The following is a 23,649-nucleotide window of genomic DNA, read 5'->3' on the forward strand; positions in this document are numbered from 1 at the left end:
AAGCTTCTGAGTTCTTTGCAGAAGAAAGCATAATCCCAACCGAAAGGAAGCTACAAACCAGTTTACCCGGGTCAGGCGGCACGTTAGTAACACACCCAGCGCAGCACGCACAGGAATGCAGGGATGGCTCGGGGCAGGACGCACAGCCCTACAGCTCATCGCAACCAGAGGCTGGAGAAGATAAGTCCCGTGATCCCTCTTGGGGGCTGCGGGTGGAGGGGGGGTACACATTCACATGTGAGAAGTCCTCCCTGCACCTTTGGGTGCCTGCTCTGTTCTGCTAGGGAGGCTCTGGCATCTCAAGTTTGTTAACGGTAGACCCCGGTGCAGAGGGCATGCAGCCACGTGGCCTGGTGGCGTCACTGCCGGCCGATGGTGTGCGCCCGCGCGTTACCTCCAGCGTCCGTGGTGGGCATGCCCCAGCAGTAGGGCCAGCCCAGCCCAGAGCTGTACCCCCTCCACCATGGCCCGAACCCCTGACTCCATTCCCACACACAGTTCGCAGGTCCCAGTGCCGATTAGCGGAATCTTGCAGCTGTGGGGATGCGCGTGCCGGTTCCTGCAGGACCAGCTTCGCGCCTGAGCCCCACACCCCGAAGATGCTGAGATGAGATCCCTTCTGTGGGTCTAGAGTCAGTGGGTGAAGGAGGGGGTAGTAGAGGTTGAACAGAGCCAGCATCCTCCTTCCTAAGCCCATGAGGCTCTCAGGATTTATAAAGAAAGAAAAGGCAAATCACCCACTGGGGAGCCCAAGTGCATCCACTGCAAAGGGGCTTGGAGGACTTGGCGGTTCCAGGTTCTCTGCTTCCTCTGAGCCCCTCCGAGGTCCAGGGTCCCATCCCATCTCAGTGCCCCAGTTTTTCATTAGAAAGTTGGTGAGGCTCTAAGTGCAGGCGACATCGTCCCTGCACGGCTCACAGAGTTAAATGCCGTGTTTGAGCCTGTGCTGCAGCCCTGTGCCTGTCACAGGGGCTTCTCGGGGGCCACGGAGCCCTCCGACTCCCGGGCAATGACCCGAGGTGGTCATTCTCTTTCTGTGCTCCGGGACGTTTGAGAGAGCCCGCCCCATGCCCCGGCCCCTGCGCCACCGCCGCTGCCTGAACAGCCACGTGCGGCGGCACCTGAGCTCCCACAGCCCCCGATTCGGTGGGCGCACCACAGCCCCTGTGGGGAGATCACCCCACACCATGACTCTCCCTTCCCAACGAACACAGCCCTACAGTCAGACGCCAGATTCATCTTTGAGCGTCTGGTGATGGGGACCGCGCTTGGTACCAACATATGCATCCGTCAGGGGCGCTTTGGAGACGGACCACACCAGTGATTGAGATAGTGAGGGTTTAATAGACTCGCTCGTTAGCCACGAAGGTGTCAGGTAGGTACCAGGTAGAAGGGACTCCAGGGACAGTGGAAGTAGCAACTACAGAGTTGGACGTCGGATGACCAGGCCTCTCCCAACAGCTGCCAGCCGCCACCGACGGCCTCAGCTTGGTGACCGAGCTCTGCCGTATGTGCCTTTGCCCCACGTGGTCCTTCCTGGCCACGCCTTTGTGCCTGGCACTGCGCCTCCCTTCTCTCATCTGATGGGTTGGCTTGGGGGCTCAGGGACAGTCAGACCACCCAGCCCCTTCCCTCCTGGACAGGATACCCAAGGCCCAACCTCAGGAAGTGTGTGTTGGGAAGGTGTGTAGAAGGGGGACTCTCACAGGCCAGACCCTCACCCCAGCTCTCTGAGTGCTCCAGAAACGTCCAACTTCCTCCAGCCTTTCCCTTCTCTGAGCCGGGCCCCCCATGCCTGCCTGCAGCTCGGATGGGCAGACCCAAGGAGAGCTCCGAATCCTGCCCTACAGAGGCCCAGAGACACCTGCCAGATGGGGCTGGCCTCCACGCAGAAGACAGCAGATGGCCCACGACTGTCCCGCCTGGCAGAAGAGGGGTGGGCCCAGCGGTCAGGGGCAGGTGTCTGCTGGGCCTGAGAAGAGCCCCCTGCTCGTAGCAGCAGTGACCAAGGCTAACTCCTAGACCTGCCCTGGTCCCAAGGTTGCTAAGGGAGGTGGTACCCACCCCTCCCCCCCCCCATGGTGGGCTGGGCCTCCCAACTTCACATCTCACATCTTTCGTCCAAGCGACAGGGAGGGGTGAGCAGGGAACGTCCACCAGCCCCGAGCTCACCTAGAAGGAAGGATTAAAATCCACCCTCCAGAGTGTCCCAGGCAGCAGTGGGCCTGGGACTCACTGCATCCAGGGACCTGGCTGGGGCTGGGGGTCTGGAGCTCCTTGGCCGGTTTCTCTCGGCTGCCAGTCCCTGAGCACTGCCTTGCTTGGTCCCACACCACAGTGGGCAAGCTCAACACCCCGGCTCGCGGGGCCCCCGCTTGCTCACAGCCTGCCGTTCGCTGACGGAGCTGCAGATGGAACTCCTGAGCAGGGCTGGGGTGGGAGAAGCGGGCTGAGCCCCAGCCCTCCGCCAGCATCTGCATCCAGGCAGGCTTGTGGCGGCATAAGGAGAGGCGCTCTGGCCGGCCTGAGCTGCCTACGGAGTCGAGGGCCACCACGCCCCACGAAGCAGCTTCTGGCCGGCCAGGCTGGTCCCTGGCCGGCCCAAGCTCCCCAGGAAGAGCCGTCCCGGCCTCTTACTCCCCCAACCTCGACTTCCTCCCCTTCCAGGCCAGCAGCCCAGGCAGCCTCCAGGCCAGGCTACCAGCTCCGTGCTCTGGGTGGGGTTCCCAACCTTCGGATGGGGTGGGTGCCGGGAGGCAGACAGCGGGCTGAGTAGAGCCTCGCCGGGGCTCTGGGGGTCCTGTCTGGTAACTGCCCCCGCAGAGCTGTCTTCCTCCCAGGGTGGGGCCAAAAGGAGAGGCTGCCTGAGCAGGGTCTGGGCACCGTCGACCTGACCCCGTCACCCAGAGCCCCGGAGGCCTGGGGGGACCGCTTGTTCCGTGGGGTTCTGAAACAGAAGCAGAACTGGGCTGGTACTCGAGTCGGGCCTGAAGAAGAGAAGCCTGGCTTCTGGCTGGACGTGCTCTGCCCAGAGCCCCCGCCCCCATCAGCAGGGCACCTGATTCGCTCCCAGAAGCACTGGGATGCTTCTGTGTCCAGGAGGGTCTGTCCCGCCCCTCACCTCTTCCAAAACTTCCACCCGGCATGGCCCCTGGAGCCCACCAGTCTCACTAGAGAGGGAAGTGATAGGATCCCCTGGCAGGGGCTTTGCAACCCCTGTGGCCAGTGTAGCTCTCTGGTTCCTGGGTCTCGGGCAGGGTGGGGAGAAGCATCTGGCCTTCCTTCCCAGCGCCCCTGTGGCCCCTTTGGACTGTGGAATCGAGGAGGGAGGAGGGGTCAGGACCGCAGGGAGCCCTGTGCTCCCTGAGTGGCTCTCTGCCCCCTCCCCCGACGCCAAACCCAGATGGAACTCCCCACCTGTGCGTGGACACGTTCCCCGCCTCCAGGGAACCCACGCCTGCATCACAAAGGAGGCCGGAAGCCTCAGTGGGGCCCCACCCGAAGCCACTGCTCTCCCGCCCCTGGGAGCCCTCCCACCTGGCCCCCCGCTCACCGAAGCGCTAGGCCATCCCGACGCAGCCTTCTGAGACCCGCCCGTCGGGGGCGGCCGTTCCTGAGTGACCTGGAGGTGAGCCGAGTGTGGGTCCAGCCCGCGGGCCAGCTTCCCTCGGCGGCACCGGGGTGCTCCCCACAAGCACCCAGCCTGTCCCCCCGGGGGGCCGGGCGGAGTGTTTTCAGCGCAGCCCGGACCCTGGGGCAGGCATCCCCCCACACACAGCATTCTCCTCCCCAAAGGAACCCCCTTTCCCTGGCCGGCCACCACAGACCTCTTTCCTGATTCTCTAACGCTGGGCTGGGCACTCAGCCCTTGGGAGAAGACTTAGCGCGTGCGCCTCTCGGCTTTAGCGGGCCCCTGGCAGCCCGCAGGACAGGAGCGAGGGAGTTCACTAGTTCTGATGGGAGAAAGACCACACTGGGGAGACCGGGCCGCGGACGGCCAGGCCAAGGCTCGGACCCGTCCAGCTGAATTGATTCAGCCAGCAGATGGTGGTGGACGGCTCGCGGGCACCACTCTGCGTGCTGGGGGCCCGGGAAGGCCGAGCCACCCACCCCCCCCCCCACGGCCCAGACATTCCCCTTGGGGAGGGGGACAATGGGGACAGAAGAGGCACAGAGGCTGAATCGCCCATCCAATGGCAAAACCGCCATCAGGCCTGGGGTCAGCCTGGCTCCGGTGAATACGGACCCAGGGAAGACATCACTGGGAAGGTGACCTTGAGCAAGGACTTTTGGAGAGTGAGAGGAGAGCAGACCGGAGTCTGGGGGAAGGGCAAAACCCCTGAGGCGGGGTCTGTCTGGGGGTGCAGTGGGGAGGACCAGAGCCAGTGCAGAGAAAGGTGACTAGGTCCCCGGGGGATCCTGAGATCAGAGCCAGCCCGGCTTCTCCGCTCAGTCAGGTCATGGGGCAGGTGACCCCTGGCGTTGGCAGGGAGGAACCTCTCCCCCTCCCCCTCCCAGGCAGGACTAGGGTTGCCTTCCTCAGGCTTCTCCCGAACTCCCCCCCCCCCCCCCGGCCTGGTGCAGGGTAGTCGCTGGGATTCCATAGCAGAGGTGTGGTGGGCGTCGAGGACCCGGAGTCTGCCTCGGGGAGGGGCAGCCCACGGTTCTCCGGCCCCAGAAGCAGCTGTCCGGGGCTGGGCTCTGCACACTGGCACAGAGGCGAGCACACACACGTGTGTGCGTCCTCACGCATGCACACACAGAAGCACAGGCCCATGCGTGCACACACTTACGTAAGGGAGATCATCCAGACCCCAGAGCCTGTCCCACAAGCAGCGTGCCCCCTCTGCACACCGTGGCAGCCCTGAGTGTCCACCACCAACGCTCACCTCCTGGCGTGGTCCCTCAAAGGACCAGGCAGGGGAGGTGGGGAAGGGAGGCACGGGAGCGGCACACCCCCCGGGTGACCGCTAGAGCCGGTCCTGCCTGTTCCTGCCTGGCCTGCTGGTCACTGCCTGCATGGGCACAGGTCCTTTTGGTCTCCCCCACCCCCCATTCCTGGACTCTAGGCAGGAAAGGTGGGCAGGGGGCCCAGAGGCCCACACCACCTCCCAGAGGGTTTTCCTGACCCGGTGCCCAGGCCCGTAGCTCCAGGACCCCCTCCCCCAGCCCCCGGCGGGCTCCACAGCAGTGGCCATTGGCCAGCATGGGAGCTGGGCTGGCTGGGTCCCTAGGGCCCCCCCTCCAGCTGTGAGCAGAGGGGTCCCTGGGCCTCCCCTCCAGAGAGCGGGCTTGGAGAGGCCGACCTTGGCAAGAGCTGCCACCGTGGCTGGCACGCTGGGCACCCGCCCCCCCCCACTGTTGCCTCGGGCACTCAGAGACTCTGGCCCAGGGTAGGTGCCGCAAGCCAGAGACACGGGCTGCGCCCGAAAGTCCATGGGTGTGGACTTGGCAATGGGAGAGCGAACGTCCTCCAAGGACCAGCACCTGCTCCCAGCTAGCATCAGGCCTCCCAGCCTCGGGCCGGGCCTCAGGGGCTCCTCACACGTCTCCCCTGCCCTGGTGTCCCCACCCTGGCCAGACACAGCCCCTGCCCTTGGCCTTGGGGTTTCTCAGCTGTGCACTTTCCCCTGGCTAGAGACTTGGTGGCGGGGAAGCCCGGAAGCCCAGTAGGGATGGTGGAGATCGCCGGCTGGTCGGGGCAGAAGCACCGAGGCTTCCTGGAGGGGGGGCTGCTGCTGCTGCTGCTGCTGGTGACAGGCGCCCTGGTGGCCCTGGGCCTCCTCTACGCCGCCAACAGCAGAGGTAAGTGAAGGCGCCCCCCCCCACCGCTGCCTCCCCCAACCCCGATGAGCCAGTCTTGTCAAACTGGGCAGGGGGGGGTCTGCCCTGGGCGCTGACCGGCAGGGGTCCGGCAGCCCCTACCAGAAGGCCCTGTCCAGGGCGGGCTGGCCCCGGCGAGTTCTGCAGGCTCTGCGCTGCGGCCGCTGCGGGACTCCTTGAGATGCACAGACCAGGTCCCCCACACCGTCCGCGCAGCCCCCTCCCTTCCCGCAGGCGGCGACCGCACCCCACAGGTCACAGCCAGCCCAGCACAGGACTCTGCGGACACCCCACCCCCCGCCCATCCCCTCGGCTTACCTGTGTCTCCCCGGCTGGTCGCTGGGCTGGTCCGGAAGGACCTGCTGGGATTCCAACCCCCACCCCCACGCCCACCGGCTGAGGGTTGCGGCCTCCCAGACCGGCTCCGCTTACTGTGAGATGGTGGGAGGGGTCAGCCTGGGGTCCCAGAACAACGGGGGCGTGGCCAACACTGCCTCTTCTGCTCCCCTCCCCCGCCCAGCCCCCCGTGCACCCCCCAAACCCCCCCCCCCCCGCCGCACTTGGCGGTGGAGGGGCTGTCCCCGGCTTGGGTTCCGGGGTGTGCAAGCCACACCCCCTGCTCTTTGGGCACCACCTCAGGCGTGGACTCCGGGGTTCATGGGACTCAGGAGAGGTGTTCCCCTGGCACTTTCAACAGTTGGGTGTCACAGCCTCTGTCCCTAGAATGTTCCCCCACTGGCTGGGCCAGGGCCGTCTGCTGCGGTGGACCGGACCGTGCATCCATTGCTAGTCTGTGGGTGTGACCGACGTCCCAGCCCAGGGCCGCTCCCAGCCTGTGCACGTGCCTGCGGGCCCCTGCCCGCTGCTCTGGTCTCTGGCCCCTCCGGGTCTCCTGCAGGGTAGATGGGCTCTGCCGCATGGGCAGGGGACAGGGGAAGGACCACTGGCTGCACGGAGCCTCAGGGAGCCCAGATCTCCAGGAGCCTTTGCTCAGGGCTCACTGGGCTGGAAACACCTTGGTTGGATGCTTCCAGAGGACAGCGCTGGCCCCCGACCCCGACCCAGTCCGCCTTCTTCTCCTCGTGGTCTCCTAAGTACAGAAGGGGACTCGGCCGGGGCTCCTCCCTCGGAACCCCGTGCCCCCACCCGCAGACGTGGCCTGCCAGCTCATCTCGGCCCCGGCCCTGGTGTCCACGCGGGGTTTACACGCAGCGTTGCTGTTTATGTCTAAGCGCTTTCTCACTTCCACAAGGATCTTTTCCACTGATTCATGAGTTATTTCAAAATATATTTTTTAAATCAAGATGCATGGAAATCTTCCTAGTTACCCTTTTTTTTTTTGGTTTCTGCGTCTGCTGCACTGTTGTCGGAAACCGTGGTTTATGGGGCACTGACTCCTCGGTATTTGCTGAGCCGCTGCAGGACTAACCCGTGGTCCCCACTGCCAGCATCCGGGCGAGCTGGGGGAGGACACCTGACCGTGACCGTTAGATGAAGCCGGAGATGCAGGTCCCTCCATGACACCAGTCAAGTTTTCTCCCTGTTTGGGGTTTTTGTGTGTTAAGTCTTGGGCTAGAGAATCGTGCCGGGTAGCCACTTGCCCACGTTGAGGCTACGCTGTTGTGAGTACAAATCTAGAATCGCTTATCTTCCAAGACCTCACATGGCGTAATGACCCTCTCTACCGTGATGCCGTTTGCCTCGAATTCTGTTTCGTCTGGTACAAGCCTGACTGCCTGGGCCCGCTCACTTAGCAGGCTTTCTTCCATTTTTCTTTCGAACGTTGTGTGTCCTGCTTTCGCTGTGCCTCTTGCAACCGTGCGCAGCTGGCCTGGGGTCCTCGTCTCTTACCTGAAGCAGAGTCTCTCTGCGTTCACCATGATTCATGCAGAGTCTGGTTTTTCTATTGTGTTCTTTCGTGCTTCTCACGCCGCTGTTAGTTTGTTCTCTGCTCTCCCGGAGCCAGCTCGCGGGTTTTCGATCGTTGTCCTTTAAGGGGTTATTATCTCAGATTTTTTTGTTTAAATAGTTGTTATTTTAAAAGTTAGAGACGAAGACTTTTCAGAACATCGAACGTTTTTATAGAAATTATAGTGGGCGATAGAGCCCCTCCTGGAATCCTGCTCCCACAGGCAGCGACAATCACTGTCCGGCACAGAGGCCAGCACACCGCGGCCCGTTTTGGCAAATAAAGTTTTATTGGAACACAGCTGTGCCCGTTTATTCATGTACTGTCTTTGGGTATTTTCTTGCTATAATTAAGTTAAATAGGCGAGACAGGGTCTGTACGTGGCTCACCAAGCCTAAAATATTGATTACTTGGCCCTTTACAGAAAAATACTGCCCACCCCTGGACTCGTGTGTCTTCCCGTCCAAGCCTTGACTGTGAACCTTTTACTGTCGCCATGGGATGGCGAGGAGGCATTATAAGGTTGTGAACACCCAGGTGTGGCTAGGCATGCCAGCTCCCCCAAATCTGCCTGTGTGACCTTGGCGGGTTTCCTTCATGCCTCTGTGCCTCATTTCCCTATCTGTAAAATGGAACATAGCGTAGTACATACATTAGAGGCTTACTTGAGGGCCCAGGATTTAATACATCAATGACACTTAGAAAAACGTCTATGTCTGTCATGCTGTTCGCAATCAGATGTCCTAGCAAAATGGTGCGTTTGGTCATTTCCCAGGGTGGTGGCTGACGTGCTGAAGGGAAGGCAGATTGAGCTCCTTACGCCAGCGAGGTCCTGCCCGCCCAACAGCAGTGCAGCTGTGCTTTGGGGTAAAGCCACCGGCATTGTTTACAGTTTTCTCCTGAGTATTCTCCTTTTCTGAGTATTCTGAGTATTCTCCTTTTCTCCTGAGTATTATTCACAGCTAAGCTCCCTGCCAGGGTCCGGTTTCCTCGGCACGAGTAGCTGCCTTGTTCAAGAGGTTTCCTCTTTCACTGTCAAATTATCTTATTACGAGCCTGTCTTTACCCGTCTCCAGTATCAACCTCTTGCTCGTGAGATAGTTCGTTGTGGGACGCGGCTTGAGGGCAAAGTAGTAATAGCTCAGCAACAGCGCTCACTGCTGACTCCGTCGTGCACGTCTGTTCCAAATGACATTTCTCAATCTTAGTTCTTTTCCGAACGTCTCTGGTGTTTTCTCCAAGTAATTCCTGAGAAGTGAGCAGCTTCTACTGTCGCACAAGTAGTGACACTCGCTGTCTCTGTCCGGAAATCTTCATCAGGTGAACTTTCCGTCCCTCTGAGCTCTGTTCTCTATGTCTTTGGTATTATTCACTTTGACCGTGGAAGCATCGAGCTGTGAAAATTCGTGTTGTTCATTCGGCTCTGGAGAGGCTGCGATCCCTGAATCTGAGCCGTGATACCTCGTGTTTACTGTGGGACATGGCACACGATCTTTCTGAATGTGGCGTCTCTCCCTCTCTTCTCCCGTTGTCGAATTCTGATTCTGTGCGTCCTCGATCCCCCGCCCCATCCCCTGTGTCTCCGGAGAGTTTCTGTCTCCGACTTTGTCCCGCAATCCGGGTCAGTCACTCCGAACCACATTCCGTCTCACTAAACCTCTCTTCCCCCCGTATTCTATCTGCAGAAATTTTCTCCCAAAACCCTGCGATAACTTGGAACCCATACACTTTAGGACACTGCCTTTTCTCACACGTATGAATTAAAATGTTGATTGTGTTTTTGCAAAATGTCCATTCTTCAAAAATACATCTGAATATTTCTGTACCGCAGTGCGGACAGGGTTTAGACAAAACCCCATGATCAGAGGGGTAAGCAGTCACTCCGGTTTCAATCAGCAAAGGAAACTGCAGCTCAGGGGAAAAATCCATTTTGGATTTTTTTTTTTAATTTAATCTCAGTGGGGGCACTGGGTGGCTCGGTGGCTTAAGCCTCCGACTCTTGATTTCAGCTCAGGTCATGATCTCAGGGGTGTGGGATCGGGACCTGCGATGGGCTCCGTGCCGAGCGCAGAGTCAGAGTCTTCCTGCCTCCCTCTCCTCCTCCTCTGCTGCCGCCCCCCCCCCCCGCGCCGGCTCACGGGCACTCGTGTGTGTGTGTGTGTGTGTGTGTGTGTGTGTGTGTCTCAATCTCCCTAAAAAAATAAATAAATGAAATCCTTAAAAAAAGTTAACCTCAGCTACGACTTTCTTCTGTGTTTCTAGAATTTACAATTTATTCTTCCACAAACTTATTCTTTGTGAATGTCTCACAACCTTGTTTTCAATGTTTTCTTTTACTTCTTCAACATACTTGGAATATTTTCTGCGTCGCGGAGGCATTGCTGCCGCGCACGTACCCAGTGCCGAGGGATGACAACGGCACTCGTCTGTGGGGACGTGCCTGCACGCAGCTGTGCGGGGGGCGGGGGGCGGGGGTCAGCTGCCGGGTCAGGTTCACAGGGCGACTCTGTTCCACATGAACTGACACCCCCCCCCCACCCCCGCTGCCCCGAGCACAGCAAGCAGGCCTGGGCAGGTGCCTCTCCCGGCAGAAGTCTGAGAGGACAGCGGGAAGCACGCAGGCCTCCTGGGGTCTAGACCCAGAACCGGAATAGTGTCCAGGAGCACCACTGCCACCCCATTCTGTGGCCAAAGCAAGCCGTGCGGCAAACCCACGGGCAAGAGAGGGAGAAGATGTCCTCTGGCAAAGGCACGGGGCAGAGCAGGGTCTGGATTTGGGGCCATCACGCCCCATACCTTCGGATCCGAGAGTCCCCGAATATACCATCCTTGGGGATCACGGTTTCGCATCTGGTCTGCACTCGTCGAAGCTCGTCTTGGCGTCCGTGTGAATCCAAACTCGCCTGGCTGCCTCTGTGGGGACCGTGTCTCTCGGGCCGGCCAACTTCCCTCCAGAGAACATGCGTGTTTGTTTCCATCGAGCACCTGGGGAGGCCGCCAGCCTGGGCCTGCTGGAGCTGAGCGGCTCACCCCGAGGCTTCCTCGGCCACGCGGTGCTGTGCCCTCGCGCCCACAGCTGCGTGACGACCGGCCCGCCTTCCCCAGGGAGGAGGGCTCTTTGCCACCCGTCTGAGATTTCTGCCGCCTTCCTTTTTGGGAGAGAGACGTGAGGAAGAGACGGAGGGGACATAAATTACTCAAATCAAGGCCACAAGAGCGAACCTCGCAGACAAAAACGTCAAGACATTTCTCTTCAAAAGATTTTTTTTAACGTAGACAGTCTATGTGAAAATAATTCACGTATTACGCAAGTTCCGGGAGCAGATAGAACAGAGAGTGGATTCTGTGTCCGTGGGCGTCAGGGACAGCCGCTCGCGTCTGGACTTACAGAAGAGGAGGGCGGCCTTCTTGGGGCTCCGTCTGCCGCCTTTCCCACTGATCCCGTGTGAGCACTACAGGAAGCTTCGTTTCTATTCGGCCTTGGTGTCGGAAGGGCCTTGCCGTTTTGCGTCCCAGTTAATACTTGGGGCGCCTGGGTGGCTCGGTCGGTTAGGCATCCGACCCTTGATCTCAGCTCAGCTCACGATCTCGGGATCGCGAGAGGGGGCCCCATGTCAGGCTGTGTCTGTACTGGGCGGGGAGCCTGCTTCACATTCTCTCTCCCTCTCCCTCTGTCCCTCCCTCCCTAATAATAATAATGTCCCACAGGTCCTAGATTCTGTGTTCCAGTTGTTTTAAAAGCAATTTAAAAGTTTCTTAGAATAGCTTTGGGCTCAGGCAATATTACGAAGATGGCACAGTGCGGTATGGACCACTCCAGCGTCCCCTGTTAACATGTGCTCCACTCACTGAGATACATTGTTGCAAGTAATGAACCAACATCACTATCTGACGATTAACTAAGGCCACGCTTTGTTCTGATTTCCTCTGTTCGTCCCTCACGCCCGTCCTGTCCCAGGATCCTGCAGGACGGCGCATGACATCATTCGTCAAGTCTCCTTGGGCTACTCTTGGCCGTGATGGTTTCTCAGACTTCCCTTATTCATGATCTTGACAGTTTTGAGGGGTCCTGGCCTTGTATTTTGTGGAATGTCCCTCAGGAGTTGCCTGATGGTTTTCTCCATAATTAGACTGGGGTGATGTGTTTTGGGGAGGAAGCCCGGAAGTCAGGGGGCCACACTTCCAGTGACTGATTCGGTTTCTCCACTTCCCCCCTTTCCATTCTGTCTCCTGGGAAAGGAAACCGGGGGGGGGGGGGGGCAGCCCGCTCCCAAGGGGTGGGGAGTTAGAACCACGCCCCTAGAGGCAGGGCACCGACGGACACTCCTCGGAATTCTTCTGTATGGGGAAATCTATCAATTTCCCCCACTTCTTTATTTATTCAATGATTTATTTGTGTCGGCATGGACTCACGGACGTGTATTTTATGCTGTGGATTATAATCCAATACTAGTGTCTTTTGTCATGCAGACGGTTGCAGCTTTGGCCACTGGGGGTTCTAACCCACCTCCCTCACGGTGGCTTGGGGGTTTCGGAGGGGAGGGGGCGCTTCCTTGCTTTCTAGCCGTTGAGATGTTCCAGGCTTGTCTTATATGCTTTCTGCCCGCCGTTTCTCCAAGGATCCCTGGTTCCTTCTACGGGGTGACAGTGTTAGAAGCCACACTCGGGTTACTAGGTGTGATCATTACTACCGGGTCACTGCGGGCAGCGACTCTCAGCTGACAGTGGGAGGACGTGTGTGTGCGCACGCACACGCTAACCCACGTGTGTACACGTCATCTGTAGCGCTTTTCCGTGCAACCCTCTGTGTCTACATCAGTCTACACTGGGGCTTCTAACCCCTTATCACAGGCATCATCCCAGCCTCCCGCCCTGGCTGGCCCAACCTCCCGTTGCAGTAGTGGGGAGTCTGGCCACCTGCCTGCCACTTCACACTCCCTCAATCCCAATGCTCATGCCTGGCATTCCCGCGGGACCGAGTCCACCAATGACCCCACAGCGCGGCTGGACAGCTCCCCTGCCTTGGGTCTTACGCACCATTCAGGGCCAGGGTGACTTGGGTCAGCACCCTATCCTCACCCCTTTCTGCCGGGTTACTGCATATACGTGGGATGCACTTTGGTTCTTGCGTTCCGTTCCGTCCTGGGATCTGAGACCTCCTCAGGGATTTTCACACTTGCGTACATTAAGCTTCTCTCTCTGCGCTGCAGTTGTATGGGCTTTTGCAGAGACTCCAGACACCTTATCCCACCCCCCGTGGCCCCACAGAACAGCGCACTGCCCGGAATACCCCTCATGCTCCCCGTTCTCTGTCCACCACCCCTACCCCGCACCCCTGCCAAATGCCTGGCGATCGTTGTTTACTGCCTCCGTAATTTTGCTCGTTCAGAATGTCGTCTACTTGGAATCACACTAGTGCAGCCTTTCGGGGCGGCCTCTGCACTTAACAGTACACACGCAGGACCCGTCCGTTCATCGTTTTGTGGCTTGATGGCTTCTCTCTTGTTAACAAAAATTCTATAAAATTCACATTCAGGTTTTCGTATGGACATACGTTTGGAGCCCGTTGGGGAAACACTCAGGAGCGGAATCACAGGATCGCGGGTCAGATGGTTTGGTTCTGTAAGAAGCTCCCACGCTGACTTTTGGCGGGGGAGGGCTGCGTCGTTTGGGGATTTGGGGGTGTTTTCCTCTGTCTGTTTTGTCTTTTTCCTTTGTGCCGTGGTCTGGATCACCCACGGCGACACGGATTCTTTCTTGTTCAGGTTCGGTGTGTTGTGAAGCCTATAAAACTAATTCTTCGTTTCAGTCCTTTCTTATCACTTCCGTTTATCTGGGCATTCACCCCATACCTCGATCCGCTTCGCGTCTCCTGGACCAGACCCTTTACCGAACTGTCATAAGCGCTGAGCGTTTTGTCTGCTCTCTGACATCTGGTCCCCCGAGTCCACGTCCTCGGACTATCTAGGGCTTTTCTGAGGATGGGCCACATTTGCCTGCTTCCTCCTGTGGGGAGATATCTCTCGGCTTTCCTGCCCTGCCTGTGCCCTCAGGAAAGGTCCTGTGAGAAGGACCTGGCAGGTGGGGGTGCCGTGTGGAGCCCCACCCCTGGCGCCAGCCCACAGCGTCTGCCCTCACAGGCTCCTTGCCCAGGGGAAGGCTGCCACAGGCCACTGTCTCTGGGGAGCGCCCCTCCCTGTCTGGAATTCGGCTCTGTGGGCTTCCTGCCCACCGCGCTCCGGCAGGTCAGGTGGGCCGACCTCCCAGTTTTTGTATCTGCAGCTTGTTCCCCTCCCTGGGGAGGGAGCCGCGGTCTCCTCCAACTGTCCTCATCCTGATCAGAAGCAAAAATCCCTTCTCCTCCTCGTCATGTCTGTGGCCAGAGCTCGGACGTCCTGTCCTTCCCGTCCACTGTCCCTGAGGGGGTGGCCCTTTGGGGTCCAAGGTCTAGTTCTCGTCCCAGGGCTCTGGGTTAACGAGCCCGACAAACACCCGTGGGACAGCCATGCCTTGGCACCGACGACCACTTCACTTCCGGTTGCGATCAGCACTGTTCTCCTGGGTCCGCGGGGCTGGGCTCCCTGAGGCGGGACCCGGGTCGGACTCTGTATCTTCAGTGCCTGGCTCTGGGGCTGGTAATCCACAAACGTGGGGCTGACGGATGAACGACGGTGCCCGGGAAGAGCAGCAGCAACGGGCAGGGGAGAAACGCCCACCCCGCCCAGTCCCCATGTCTCATAAGCGTTCCTTCCGATGGCCAGGAGCCCGGCGAGTGTCCCCAACATTTGGGCAGCTCCCTGCACCCTCTGCAGCCTCTGACCTGCATGAGGCCCTATTCCTTCCTTCCCAGCAGGTCTCCATGCGCCTCCCTGGTGGAGGAAACCATCCACAAGCCAGCTCTGTAGGTGGCTAGGCCAGGCATGCCCGCTCCCCAGACCTGCTTCTCCCCTGTCCCTCCCCCTCACCCCTTCCCCACCCCCGCTCCAGGTAGAATTGACAACCACCCAGAAGATCCTGATGCTGACGAGGCAATGCCCCGATCCTGTGCAGGGGAGGGATGGAGGGAAGGTGGCCAATGGGTCAGAAAGTGAAAGTGACCTCCTTTCCCCGGGAATGAGCCTGTCGTACCTGCCTCCGTAGGACTCCAAGACTGTCCACCTTGCCCGGTGTGGCCCGTGGCCCCGAGATAGAAGAGGCAGTCAGAGGGGAAGGAGGTCCTGCATCAGGAACCCTCTGGCCCCCGGCAGAGAAGGGTGGGGCGGCCTGGGTGGGGCGGCTCTGGAGCGTAATGAGGGGGACAAGCCCACAGGGCCCTCTCCCCCACACATGTTCTGCTGGGTGACCCTGGTGACCAGGCCCGGCCACAAGGAGGCAGGCAGCGATCCGAGCGCCCCGGACCCCCGCCCTGCAGCACGATGCCAGGCCCGTCCCGGCAAGCCCCGAGGTACCCCAGGGTGGGGCTGGAGGCCGGAGCTGAGCGCAGTGTCTCTCCCCAGGGAAGCAGCTGACACTCTTTCCCGCCCGGCTTGGCTTCTCAGAGGAAGAGAAGACCATTGTAAAACGAAAGCCCCGAGGTAGCTCTGCCTTCCCTATCAAAACACGGCCCCAGCAGGTGGGCTGGAGACTGGGCCTCCTGTGGGCTGGGCGGCTCGGCAGTCCAGGGTGTGCAGCCGGGAGTGGGGCCTCCTACTCCCCAGAGTCCCGGGGCCCCAGAACCCCATAGAAAGATGGGACAAGACAGGGGTACAGCCATGAGCTGGATGCAGGGTGTTCCTTGGGCTCCAGGAAACCAGCATGAGTTACCCCCAGGCTTGGGGTGCCGTCCCTGAGACTGCGCAGGTGTCCCTTTATACAATCAGCTAGCCCCACGTAGGGGGTGTCAGGGGGCCGCAATGTGCAGAGACGGGCAGCACGGACAGGCTGCCTGGAGGAGGTGACAGGGGCGAGAGCTGGCTGGCAGAGAGGTAGGAGGGCAGAAGGGCAGCTGCGGTCCCGGGGATCCAGAGAAGCTCTGGGGGTCAGTGGAGGCAGAAGGTGTCAAGAGGCTCCCAGTTCCCAGCAGGACTGATGCCGGCGTGAGGCCCACCTCGCTCCAGGCCCCGTCCTGGGCCACCTGGGAGGACTCGGGGTCGCAGGTTGGACTGACCCTGGGAGCTGGGGGTGGTCTGAAGCCTGGCCCTGCCCGCCCCAGCAGACTGACCCCGCCTCACCCTGTCCTGCTCTGCCTCCCCTCTTGCTCACAACGCATCCTGCCCACAGCCGTCCAATGGCCCAAGGAGATGGGCGAAATCTGCACCAGCCCCGGTTGTGTGATAGCAGGTGAGCCCCCTTCCCCCCACCTTCCACAGCCTTGCCCGGGGTCGGGGGCCTCCCGTGATGCTGGCCCAAGCCCCCCAAAGGCCCAGGGGAGCCACCTCAGACGTGGCACAGGGACTGGCAGGCGGACCCTGGTCCTGCTTGCCGGTGGGGCCCCTGCAGTGGGCTAGGCAAAGAGGGGTGCTCCCACTTCCCATCCCCGCACCCCCAGAAGCCGCCCGCCCCCCCTCCGAGGCCCCCGTGACGGGGAGGGAGGTCGTGCTGGGCTGGGGCTTCTTGCGGTTACAGAAAGAAAGGTCACATGAACAGACGAGTTTCCTCCCACAAATTTGTCGACACATTGGAGTCCGTACGCTGCTATTTGCAGACTGAAAAGAGTGAAAATGGCCAGAAGAAACACCAGTGAAAACTCAGAAATGAGATTTTTCTGACCACGTTGGGGGCATGGACAGGCACTCAAGCTGGTGCTTCCTGCCAGGCTCCAGAAGGGACAGAAGGCGAGGGAGGGTCCCAGATTCGGGGGGCCGTGAGGGGGGGTCCAGCCTGGCCGCCTCCGCGGAGAGCCTGCCACCGGGAACCCCAGACCCCACCTACCCCGCACACTCGGGCTGCTAGAGGCCAAGCCGTCTCCTCTAATTGCAGACAAACCCCGCGTGGTGGGTAAGAGCCCCCTCCCCCACAGACACACCAGTGAGTGAGGGGGTTCCAGGGCCAGGGCCCCCAGCAGAGTACCTCCTGGGCGCCCAGACTGCGGGCGTCCCAGGTTTGCAAACGTGGACACGAAGAGCAGAAAAGTCCCAGGGTCCCAGGTCATGTGACTAATAAGTCGTCGCCTAGAACTTGAATTCCTGCTTCCCAACTCACAGAGGCTCAGAGAGGGTGACGGACACTCCCGGGGGCACACAGCCAGGATCAATTATCCAACAGTCCACAAGCCACCCGTAACCAGGTGCCCCCCCTCCCTCCCCACCGTCTCCACGAGTAGCCGCCAGGATCCTCCAGAACATGGACCCGTCCAGGGAGCCATGCGACGACTTCTACCAGTACGCGTGCGGAGGCTGGCTGCGGCGTCACGTGATCCCCGAGACCAACTCCCGATACAGCGTCTTTGACATCCTTCGAGACGAGCTGGAGGTCATCCTCAAAGGTGAGAGCAGCTGTGACCTTGGACGTGGAGCTGGGGTGATGCTGGGCATCTGCCCCACTCTAGGGTGGCCATGAGGCCAGCGGGACCGGCTGCTGGGTCCGCCTTGGTCCAGCGAGCAAGGGGAGAAGAAATCCCCCTGGATAAAGGGCTGCGGGGACAGAGGGACCACCTGTCACTGAATGGGGGGAGGGGGGCACTGCGACCTTTGACCTGGCTCTCTGTGCAGCCGCCTCAGGCCTCCATCCACCTTCCTCCTCTGCCCACAGGAGTGCTGGAGAATTCCACCACCAAGGACAGGCCAGCTGTGCAGAAAGCCAAGATGCTGTACCGCTCCTGCATGAATGAGAGTGAGTGGGGGATGGAGGGGTTGCAGGGTAGGGGAAGTGCTCCGGGACCCACAACCCCTGTAGCACAGCATGGAGAGGGGCACACCACTCAGGATTCATGCCAGAGGGGCTGTGCCCCCCGCGGACCACTGGGCCCAAGCTCCCCTGAGGACACGGCCTTGCTACCAGCTGCCTGTGACCCTGTCTACACCCTGACCCCAGCCCAGGGCCACACTACCCAGGCAGGGGAAAACAGTGAGGGGCCCACCTAGAAGCCCCGGGGAAGGTGCACATGCATGCACATGGATGTGTGTGTGCACACATGTGTGCATGTGTGTGTGCTGATGAACATGCGTGTGGGTGTGTGCGTGCAGGTGGACATGTGTGTGCATGCATGCATTCACATGGATGTGTGTGCTGTAGGTATATGCACGTGTGCATTCATTCACATGGATGTGTGTGCGTATGTGGATGCACGTGGATGTATGTGTACATGTGTGCACGCATGCATTCATTCACGTGGATGTGTGTGCATGCATGTGGACATGTGCGTGTACATGCACGTGGACGTGTGTGCATGTGGTTGTGTGTGCATGTGTGCATTCATTCACATGGTTGCATGTGTGCATGTGCACATGCTCACTGGTAAAGTATTAGCACGACGCTTGTGAAGGACGGTGAGGCTGACTTTATTTGGGGCTGTCCAGACGGGCGCAGGGCCGTCTGTGGTGGGATTTTCCACGGGCGAAACAGCGTGGGGATTTCTAGCACAGGCGCAGGGTGGGGTCTGTGATCAGAAAATTACTAGAATGGGAAATTGAGGTGGGGGCCTCTGGCTAAGCTGGGCTTAGCTGCCCAAGCTGGGCTGCCGAAGGTGGGTCAGGGAGAGGAGACATCACCTGACCGCCCCGAGGCCCCTGTGTCCCCACCTTCATCTTCTGTGTGATGGAAGTTCCCAAGCTCCCAGCCAAACCCTCGCTGCCCCGGAGAACTTGTTTGTGGCCTGTGTTCCATGGGCCACGCTGCTGGGGCTCCCCAGGGGCCCCCACCCAGACCAGAGTGCCCAGGGCTGCCCACGGGGCACCTCTCGGAGCACTCCCGGGCCACAGGGCCTCCCCCAGGCTGGCTTGCCCACCCCCAACCCTCCTCCTGCCTGCCCACCTGCTCTCACCGAGCCCCGGACTCCAGTCGCAGCTGCGTCCGTCAGGCCCCTCCGTGTCTGACGCTGCAGCGTCTGATGGGGACCGGGCTCGGCGCCAGGCAGGCGGTGTCCCGCGGGCCCATGAGAAGGTGCACCCCCGCTGCGTGCTTGCGTGAGTGACCCCTCCTCGCCTCTCAGGCATCATAGAGAAACGAGACTCGCAGCCCCTGCTGAACATCCTGGACCTGATGGGCGGCTGGCCGGTGACCATGGAGAGGTGGAACGAGAGCGTAGGTAAGGCCAGGGCCGGGCGACTCCGCCCGGGGCTGCTCGTAGCTGAGCCCCTCCAGGCTCCTGCGGGCCAGTGTGTCCCGGCTGCCGGTGGGGCCCCTGCCCGACCCCTCAGGAGCCCTCACCTCCCCGCACACGGGCCCAGCTATTCTCTGGGCCCCGTTGAGGGAAGCGGGTCCCTTGAGTCCCTCCAGCCCCCGGGGCCCACCGCGTCCTTGCCACCACAAGCCAGGCAGGGGCTCAGGAGGCCCCGACGGGATCTGGGACCCGGAGTCCAGCAGGGGCCCGGCTGGGACCCCAGGAGCCCAGCCAGGCTCCAGCCCGAGGTGCGGACCCCCAGGCCCCAGGTGGGAGCTGGAGCAGCAGCTGGCGCTGATGAACGCGCAGTTCAACAGACGCGTCCTCATCGACCTCTTCATCTGGAACGACGACCAGAACTCCAGCCGGCACATCATCTACGTACGAGCCGCACGGGGGCCGGGGAAAGCCGGGGCCCTCGTGCCTGGCTGGGGCGCACTCAGGGCCGCGGGGAGCCGGCCAGGGCTGGCTCTGGGGAGCGGGTGAGCTCCAGGGGTGTGTCCCCAAGCCCTGCTCCCGTCCATGTCCTGCTCAGGCCCTGGTCAGGGAAGCTGGCCTGTGTGCCAAGCCGTTTCTTGGGCTGTCGGGGGCCCTGGCACCAGGGCTGGAAGGCTGACCTCAGAAAGCCCCCACGGGCCACAGCTGGGCCATAGTGCTCCAGGAGGGCAAGGGTGCCATGGGGCCACCTCTGGGCCCACCCTGCAGTCCAGCCCCCGCAGCCCTCCACCCATCCCTCGCAGGGCAGGGCCGGGACCTCAGGGCCCCATCCTGGTGGACCCCATGTTTCCACCGGGCCCAGTTCAGGGGGGAGCGGAGGGAGCTGGTGCCCTCCTCAGCCAGGCTGCGGAGGGACCCCCGGCTCCTCGCGCAGCTTCACCCCCTCTGTGTCTCCAGATAGACCAGCCCACCTTGGGCATGCCGTCCCGAGAGTACTATTTCAACGAGGGCGGCAACCGGAAGGTGAGTCAGGCTGACCCCCGGCTCCCCCGGCTCTTTCCTGCAGGCCCCTCTGCCCTCCCACCCATCACTGCAGGGCCCACCCGTGGTCCAGCTTCTCCTTGTGACCCCGTGACCCTCGCCACCCACAGCCTCTGTGAGCATCTGCAGGGGGCTCCGAGGCCTGTGGACAAGCTAAGCGCGACCTTCGGCGTCATCAAAGGGACCGTCCCCCGGCATGCCCTGCCATATGTGGGGACAAGCTCAGCTTGGCCCATAACCCCGCGGGTCACACCCCACATGCCTGTCGTACAGTGCAGGGCTGCGGCCACACCGCAGATCTGCTGCGAGAGCCCGCTGAGATCTGAACACCAGCCACCCCCGCCCAGGCTGCGCCTTATGCACTCAGCTCCTACATCAGGGGAGGAGGGAGATGAGGAGCCAAATAGGGTAGAAGGAAGAGCCAGGCCGCAGCCTGTGACAGGCAGAAGTTGCAAAATGACCCACGGTGGGGAAGCAGTATGGTGGGCTTCCCGGTGGAGGGGCCTATGAGCTAGGCTGGGAAGGAGGGGCCCAGCCAGGAGAAAGGCTGAGCGTGGCTGACAGAAGAGCCCTGGGGTGGGGCAGTGGAGCTGAGAGAACCAGACCAGGCGGCTGGAGCAGGGGCAGGGCATCCACACGGCCTCATGCCGGGCAGCATGGGCAGGACAAGGCGGATACGCCGGCCTTCTGCCGGAGGACGTGCCCCGTGGCTCCTCTGTGGGATGAGGGAAGCCCCTCCCAGAATGGGGTCCCGAGAAAGCAGGCCCAGGAGGGACATCCATCCTCAGTACCCACTTTGTGACCCTAGGGCTGAGCCTGGAGAGGGCAGCCCAGCCAACGGCCCTGGGCCAGCCCCGGACCTTCATTAAGCACCTGCTGTGTGCCCCGCACTTTACACACAGCCACGAAGCCAGGCAGAATAGGTCTCTGGTCCTGCAGGAGCTCAGGGGCACGGGGTGGCCGAGCTGGCAGGGGTGGACAGGGGTGGAGCCGGAGGGCGCTCTGAGCAGGCAGGACGTGGGCTCCGTGTGCAGGCGACCATGCAGGTGCGGGGAGAAGGTCCGCTCCGACGGGCCTCCAGCTCCCGTTCAGCCGATTCTGGGAGCGTGAGCAGCAGCCGAGGCCCCGGCCTGGGGGACAGGGCGGGGACTGGGGTTTGGGGGGGCGGAGAGTCCGGAGACCCCCGTCCCGGGGCTCACGGGCCCTGCCATCACCGCCAGCCGAGCTTGGCCCTGCGAGCCTCCCGGGGGGCTGCTTCCTGTCACAAGCCCACCCGCGCCCCACAGAGAGCCCCACGGGGGCCAAGGCGGCAAGGCCGCCGGGCTCCGTCCCGGTCCTTTGGCGCAGGTGCGGGAAGCCTACCTGCAGTTCATGACGTCGGTGGCCTCCATGCTGCGGGCGGACATGAGCCTCCCGGAGAACAGCGACCTGGTGCGCGAGGACATGGCGCAGGTGCTAGAGCTGGAGACGCAGCTGGCGAACGTGAGGCCGGGCCCGGCGCGGGGCGGGGGATGGGCCCGGCCGCCCGCCCCAGCGTGACCTCCTGCCCCCCCCCCCCGCTCCTGTGCAGGCCACGGCCCCCCAGGAGGAGAGGCATGACGTCACCACCCTGTACCACCGGATGAGCCTGGAGGACCTCCAGAACAAGTTTGGCCTGAAGGTGAGTCCCCCCCCACGCCCTCCCCATCCGCTAAGCCTCAGAAGGATCCCGCGCGCACACCCCAGGGGCGCTCTCACATGGGACAGCAGGTGGCAGCTGGGCTGTCCAGGGCCACAGGGCCCCCATCTATGAGACGGCTGCCGCAATGACCCCACTTTTCTGAGCAGGAAACGAGCCTGGGAGTGTTGCTGATTAACCCGAGCCAGGGGGACGCCCACCCAGGGGTCTCGGTCACCATCCCCACGTCTGCCCCACCGACCCGCCCACCCCAGACTGAAGGCTGCCCCACACCACCACACCCTCAAGCCCTCCCTCCCTGGCCAGGCTTACGCGCAGGGGCCGGGGGCTGGGAAGAGTCAGAGAGAGGGGAGCACCTCACCCAACCCCAAACTCTGCTGGCTGGCCACCCTGAGCCCCCAGCTTGTCCTGCAGCCCCCCTCAGGAGGGGCAGAAGTGCCATCGCCAACCTTACGGTGGAGGCCAAGTCAAAGGGCGGAGACGGTGGGTGAGGACAGAGCTGAAGTCAGAGGGCAGAAGGCCTGAGCAGGGACGGAGCCAAAGTCGGAGGGAGGAGACGACAGGGGGATGGAAACCAAAGCGCCTAACTCCTGATCAGAAAATGCTGTGTTTAGAGCTGCAGAACAGAACAGGAAAACTCAGGGGACTCCTGCCCAGGGCTCGGGGCACTTGGTGTTCCGGAAGGCTCCATGGTCCCCGGATCCTGCCCTCTTCCTTGGCACGGGCTCCCAGTGAGGACCTGCTGTGGCCACCCCCTCAAGATAGCCCAGTAACTGGCCCACCCCCCAGCTCGCACGTTGGGGGGCCAGGCCCTGCTCTGGCACTGCCACATCCAGGAACCGCGCAGGCAATCCCCCCACCTGGCGCCCGCGCGGCCGTGCGGGCCGGGAGCGACAAAGAGCAGGACTTGCAGGGCGTCGGAAAGCAGGGAGAGGGTGGGACGATGGCAGCCAGGAGGGGCCACCACAGGCAGCTGAGAAGTCTTGGAGGAGGGACCGCCTGGGACATGCGGCCCAAACAGAGGGGCAGCAAAGACCAAGGTCCTGAGGCAGGAGCCGCAAGGCCGCTGGAGGGCAGAGGAGGCCCGGGAGGTGACAGGGTGCACCGGGCCGGACTTCCAGGGCACTGGCCTTGATGCTGCGAGATGGGGGTCTGGGGCACCGACTTGACTCACACTGAGGACTAGCCTGCAGCACGGCCCGGGCAGGAGATGGGGGCCGCTGGGCCAACTGTCAGCAGACGCGGTGAGAGGGGGCTGCTGGAGCCATATCGAAGGTGGACCCCATAGGGTTTGCAACTGTGCTAAATGTGGGGAGGGAAGAAAGAGAACTCCGATGGCCCGCAGGTGCCACGCCACGGAGATGGCACGGGAGCGGCCCCGGGGATGTTCTGGGAGCCGGGCCTTGGGCCGTCTGGTGCGTGATGCACTTATAATGCTTAGACTCGCCTCCCCGTGAGCACGTGCGCACAGGCCTTACTCAGATCAGAGCCACCACAGACCCCCTCTTCTTGGTCCTGCCCCTGCCCTTCCCCGAAGCAGCCACCACCCCGACTTCTCCCACCACAAGAAGCAACATCAGAACCAGGCAAGTTGGCTCGTTTGCACAGGGCCTCTCTCGCCCTGCGTCTTCTAGGGGAGCCTCGCCGTCCTTATACCCTATCTCACTGGGCATCGGGCAAGTTTCCCTCATCCTGACTACTGTGTGACCCATTCTGGGAACGCGCAATTACGCCCCTGCTGTACTCTTTTTAGACCTCTGGGTCAGATCCCATTCTGGGCTCTTCTGAATAAAGTGGCCGCGCTCATTCTAGCACATGTCTTTTGGGGTGCACATGCGCGCGCTGCTGTCGGGTGTCGACCTAGGGATGAGATGGCCAGGTCACAGAACACACATACGTCCATCTTCAGCAGACAGCGCCAGACTTTGCTCCTGTGTGCAGAGCTGCTGTCCCCAACGGCAG

At 61.6% G+C, this 23,649-nt stretch overlaps 1 protein-coding gene across 1 annotated transcript in view; it reads left to right on the forward strand.

Annotated features, from left to right (window-relative positions):
- Window positions 1-1,067: 1,067 nt before the first annotated feature.
- MMEL1 (membrane metalloendopeptidase like 1) overlaps window positions 1,068-23,649 on the forward strand; it is a gene marked incomplete at both ends in the record, with an annotated part of 30,603 nt that continues 8,021 nt past the window's right edge. Inside the window, 11 exons of the mRNA XM_080801748.1 lie at window positions 1,068-1,146; window positions 5,617-5,805; window positions 15,229-15,306; window positions 15,992-16,051; window positions 17,034-17,195; window positions 17,462-17,542; window positions 18,861-18,956; window positions 19,294-19,412; window positions 19,926-19,991; window positions 21,357-21,491; window positions 21,580-21,669. Of these exons, the coding sequence (XP_080657874.1) occupies window positions 1,068-1,146; window positions 5,617-5,805; window positions 15,229-15,306; window positions 15,992-16,051; window positions 17,034-17,195; window positions 17,462-17,542; window positions 18,861-18,956; window positions 19,294-19,412; window positions 19,926-19,991; window positions 21,357-21,491; window positions 21,580-21,669 (1,155 nt within the window). The remainder of the gene's footprint in view (window positions 1,147-5,616; window positions 5,806-15,228; window positions 15,307-15,991; window positions 16,052-17,033; window positions 17,196-17,461; window positions 17,543-18,860; window positions 18,957-19,293; window positions 19,413-19,925; window positions 19,992-21,356; window positions 21,492-21,579; window positions 21,670-23,649) is intronic.

Source organism: Martes martes (genome assembly GCF_963455335.1).
Source record: "Martes martes genome assembly, chromosome: 4".
Classification (NCBI taxonomy): domain Eukaryota; kingdom Metazoa; phylum Chordata; class Mammalia; order Carnivora; family Mustelidae; genus Martes; species Martes martes.